At 56.8% G+C, this 866-nt stretch overlaps 1 protein-coding gene across 1 annotated transcript in view; it reads left to right on the forward strand.

Annotated features, from left to right (window-relative positions):
- Window positions 1-849, forward strand: part of USP5 (ubiquitin specific peptidase 5) — a 14,645-nt gene extending 13,796 nt beyond the window's left edge. The window contains exons 19-20 of the mRNA XM_014306855.2: window positions 1-85; window positions 252-849. Coding sequence (XP_014162330.1) covers window positions 1-85; window positions 252-345 — 179 coding nt within the window. The 3' untranslated portion in view covers window positions 346-849. The remainder of the gene's footprint in view (window positions 86-251) is intronic.
- Window positions 850-866: the final 17 nt, after the last annotated feature.

An 866-nucleotide genomic window follows, 5' to 3' on the forward strand; every position in this document is an offset into this window, starting at 1 on the left:
AATATCAGCTGTTTGCCTTCATCAGCCACATGGGCACTTCAACTATGTGCGGACATTATGTTTGTCACATCAAGAAAGATGGCAGGTAAGCTTTTCCACAGTGTAAGGGAACTGAGGGACTGGTTTAAATCCCCATCCTGCCCCGTTTCCTTAGAGGTCTTGGGGGGTTGGGGCTGAGAGCAGGTGAGTGCAATCGAGTTGTGTCTTAACCGTGGAATGGCATTTCTGAGCTCCTCTTGTGCCTGTTGCAGGTGGGTGATCTACAACGACCAGAAAGTCTGTGCTTCTGAGAAGCCCCCCAAGGACCTGGGCTACATCTACTTCTACCAGCGGATTCCCAGCTAGAACATCCTCTTGCTGTGTGTGGTGGGGGGAAAGTGGGCTGAAGGTGTGGGGGGGAAAGGGGTGGGGGCAGTGAGGGTGGGAGCAGGGTCCTTCTTGTCCCTGCTCCTTTCCCCAGTCCCTTCACAGCCTCTCTGTGGAGACACGGGGAGACACGAGTTCACTGACTAATCGACTGGGGGCTGGAGCCCCCGTGGACATGAGTGAAGGGGATTTGGGGGGTTGGGAATATCTGTTTCTATAGGAAATGTCCTCACTGTCCTCACCCCCGTGACACACAGCCCTAGTGCTTCGCTGCTTGGTGGGATGATGCCACCTCCTTGCTGTCCGGAAGGAGAGGAGGGGGCTTGTGTGTACGTGTGGCTTGTGAATGGGGGGGGTTCCTCCTGCCCGCCCTGTCGGGCGGGGGCGTGGGGCGGGCAGCAAGGCGGGCCACGAGCAGCGCTTCCCCTTGTGTGCCCTTGACATGCCAAAATACACGAGGGACAAAATAAAAGTCGAAATCCCCCCCTGGCTCCGGTCTG

Source organism: Geospiza fortis, unplaced genomic scaffold (assembly GCF_000277835.1).
Source record: "Geospiza fortis unplaced genomic scaffold, GeoFor_1.0 scaffold1, whole genome shotgun sequence".
Classification (NCBI taxonomy): domain Eukaryota; kingdom Metazoa; phylum Chordata; class Aves; order Passeriformes; family Thraupidae; genus Geospiza; species Geospiza fortis.